Below are 3,273 nucleotides of genomic sequence, written 5' to 3'. Positions count from 1 at the left end.
TTTTATATAGTTGGACCAACTTTATAAAGTTTAACTTTGATCAAACCTAATATACATCCTAAATTGGGAAGGAGGGAGTACTAAGAAATCAAATCTTATACTTATACGGAACAAAGTAAGTATAATTATAAGAGAATGCAATTTCCTTTTTTCCGTTTATCATTCCTCCAACTCGCGATTGATTAGGAAGCGCTGTCGCAGCAGACACATCAGCGAACTGTTTCTGCTAAGCACCATATTGGACGGCCATCGCAAAAACAGTCAACAACGACAAGAACTTGCTTGCAATACCTTCCAGCAGGCCGCCGGTTGTACGGACTATTCAGTTGTACGCACCACGGACATCACTTTCAGTACCAGCAACAAGTGACCCGAAACCGCGGAAGCAGAACGAACTGGCTGAACTCAAGAACTTGACCAGGATTCACATTTCATCAGTTCACTTTTCAGGTACAGTAAGTTAACAGCAGCCATGATCCATCGATCTATTCTGAAAAAAGTGGTACTAGCTAGCTAGATCGGCCACCGGAGATCATACAAGACGCACACGGTGATCGCCCCATGTCCAGCATGGGCATGCGCAAGTTGGGGCAGGGGGAACATGTTGAGCTTGAGCAAATCCTCCACTCTAAAACTAATTTAACAGGCACGATCGCATCGCATCGCATCGCATATGCGTGCCCACAAACAACGGGTCAACCAGAAAAAAGTCAAAATGCAAAACAGAGGGCGGAAAAAAAAAGACACAAATCCAGATCCTATTCGATCGAGCACATCTGTATGACTGTATGTATGTCTGTAGAACTGTACACGAGCTCGCCACACACGTGCTACGCTACGCTACCACCATCCGGGCGCCTTCCTGCCGCTGCAGCTGCCGGCCATGGCGGCGGCGCGCTCGAACCGCGTGGCGGCGCAGGGGATGGTGATCCCGCCGGGGTGCTGGAAGCCGAACTCCTCCTCGGCCTCGCGCAGCAGCTCCCCGAAGAGCGGGTGGTTGAAGTACACCACGGGGACCACGTACCTCATCGACGACTCCCCGCCGGGCCCGTCGCCGCCCACGTACACCGCAACCTGCCCCTTGGGCGTCGTCGCCTCCGCGGCCTCTTCTTCCAGGAGCCGCTCGCCGCCGCCACGCCGGGGGAGGAGCCGCATCCGCCGCGCCAGCGACCGCCCCCACGTGAGCACCCGCCGCCGAGGCTCGTCCTGAGGTAAAACGACCAGCTGCTGCTGCTGCTGATTCTTGGCGCTCCCGAAGGCCGCGGGGGACTTGTCTGCTGGGGCTCCCAGCTGCTGGCACCGCTGCAGGCGGAGGTAGCCGCCGCCGCGGCGTCGGCGGCGATGCGAGAGCGCCCAGCGGCAGAGGCCGAGCAGCTTCCGGCCGAGCCGGAAGCCTCTGTGCCGCCTTGCCATCATGCAGCTAGCTAGAAGAAGTCGAAGGTCTCCGCTTTCTTTGTGCTGCGTACGTTTCGTTATTTTTGCAAGGAGTGAAGGCGATGAGGGGGGTCTAATGGCACGAGCATCACAGTATGTTGTTTTAGTACTAGACAAGGGAGGGAGACTCTGCGGGCGTCACTGTGGGTACGGGCATTAGCCCTTGTGACTCATGAGCGACTTGAGTGTTTTGTGTGTGATTTTAGATGTATTTTAGTCATGCTGTTTGCTCGCCGGAAGGTCAGAATTTTTTTCCGATGGAAATATTCAAAGCAAGAAAAACTCATAAGAATTAACCTTTTTTTCTTAACAAAAAATATTTGCTTGATGTGGCGAGCACCCAAGCTTTGGTCGGTTCCGAGAGGTTGAGGCTTTTTGTTGGGAGAACCCGTCGTTGAGTTGCATAGAATATCCTACACCGCATCTACACAGAATGTATAAAGAAGCGGAACATGTATGCAGGGTAACTTTATGTATGTGAGAACCCTATCTAGAAAATTTCACCGACCAAAAACTCCAAGTTTGATATCAAGAAAGCATTTTACTCGGTGCGGTTGGGACTATCTTATGGATCTTCTTCGGCACAATGGTTTCCCAAACAAGTTTTGTGATCGGGTTTGGGCTCTCCTATCAACTTCATCCTCTTGAGTACTTCTCAATGGATGTCACTTGTTGTCCTATCAAGCATGGTCGTGGTTTAAGACAAGGGGACTCATTATGCCCCCACCTTTTCGTGTTGGCAATAGATCCAATTCACCACATCATCTCCAAGGCTAGGTACCAATGTCTCCTACACCCGTTGTGGGGTGCCACCGCATCAACACGGGCCTCTCTCTATGCTGATAACGTTGTAGTCTTTGTGGCATCAACCCTTGCCTCCTTCTTGGATGTGACCAGTATGAACACAAACTGTATAAAAAGTTTGTGGCTCTGATACTTGTGATGAAGTTGACCTTGATGTTATTTTACAATCCTTCCCGACAACTAGAGTGACTTTCCCCATGTGTTACCTTGGCTGTAAGTATTGATTTCCAAACACTTGAAGACAAGATTGTCGGTTAACTCAAATGCGGAAATCGGAAGAATGTTGACATGGCAGGGAGAAGGGTTCTTGCGAGGACGGTTCTCACGTCCCAAGTGATTTATTATATCACTTCCCTAGAGCTACCTAAAGAAGTTATTAACAAGATCATCATCGTTATTCAGGCCTACCCTAAGGGTAGGGTCGGAGTGTGTGATAAAGTAACCGGAGGAAAGTGCAAAGTAAAGTTGAGTCCCTACTTCACTGATGATGGAACATATTCCGTCTTTCGACGGAATAATTGTGGTGATTGTCATATATGCAACCAAGTTCAAGATGCACATCTTCTATTCAAATATCGGTTCACAACTCATATTTGGACGTTCATGCTTGCTCTATGTGGAATACAAGACATACATCCGGATCAATGGGCAATTGAAGCTATGGTTGAAGATTTTTGGGCGAGGAACACCCCTCTAAATGGAGAAAATAGGATGTCTCTGGCTACTTTGACTATGCTCATTTCATGGGAAGTGTGAAAAGAACATAATGCGATAATCTTTCGAAACCATGCATCGACGGCAATCACCGCCATTGTGAAGGCGAAAGATGAGACATGAGCTTGGAGGATAGTTGGAGCAAAATTCTCGAGGAATATAATATTGGGAGAGTAGGCTCCTTGTAATAGCCTAGGTTTTTGCTAGGCTTGTAAGACCTTCTAAACTTTTGATTAATTAATAAAAAAATCCTTTGCTTTTCTTATAATAATCCGCTTACTCACCTCACACGGTACACGTTCACGGCAAGTGCTGCACCAA

The 3,273-nt window shown here is 48.6% G+C and overlaps 1 protein-coding gene across 1 annotated transcript; it reads right to left on the bottom strand.

Moving 5' to 3' along the window:
- Window positions 1-732: 732 nt before the first annotated feature.
- On the bottom strand, window positions 733-1,522 carry LOC127306916 (auxin-responsive protein SAUR36). Its single transcript, XM_051337620.2, has one exon. The coding sequence runs from the start codon at window positions 1,414-1,416 to the stop codon at window positions 841-843; it is 576 nt and encodes a 191-aa protein (XP_051193580.1). The 5' UTR covers window positions 1,417-1,522; the 3' UTR covers window positions 733-840.
- Window positions 1,523-3,273: the final 1,751 nt, after the last annotated feature.

Source organism: Lolium perenne, chromosome 6 (assembly GCF_019359855.2).
Source record: "Lolium perenne isolate Kyuss_39 chromosome 6, Kyuss_2.0, whole genome shotgun sequence".
Classification (NCBI taxonomy): domain Eukaryota; kingdom Viridiplantae; phylum Streptophyta; class Magnoliopsida; order Poales; family Poaceae; genus Lolium; species Lolium perenne.
The sequence above is the reverse complement of the archived record's forward strand: the minus strand, read 5'-3'. Positions and strand labels throughout refer to the sequence as shown.

Excerpts from the sequence above, each read along its gene's own strand:
- LOC127306916 (XM_051337620.2), bottom strand. The coding sequence starts at position 1,416 with ATGATGGCAAGGCGGCACAGAGGCTTCCGGCTCGGCCGGAAGCTGCTC.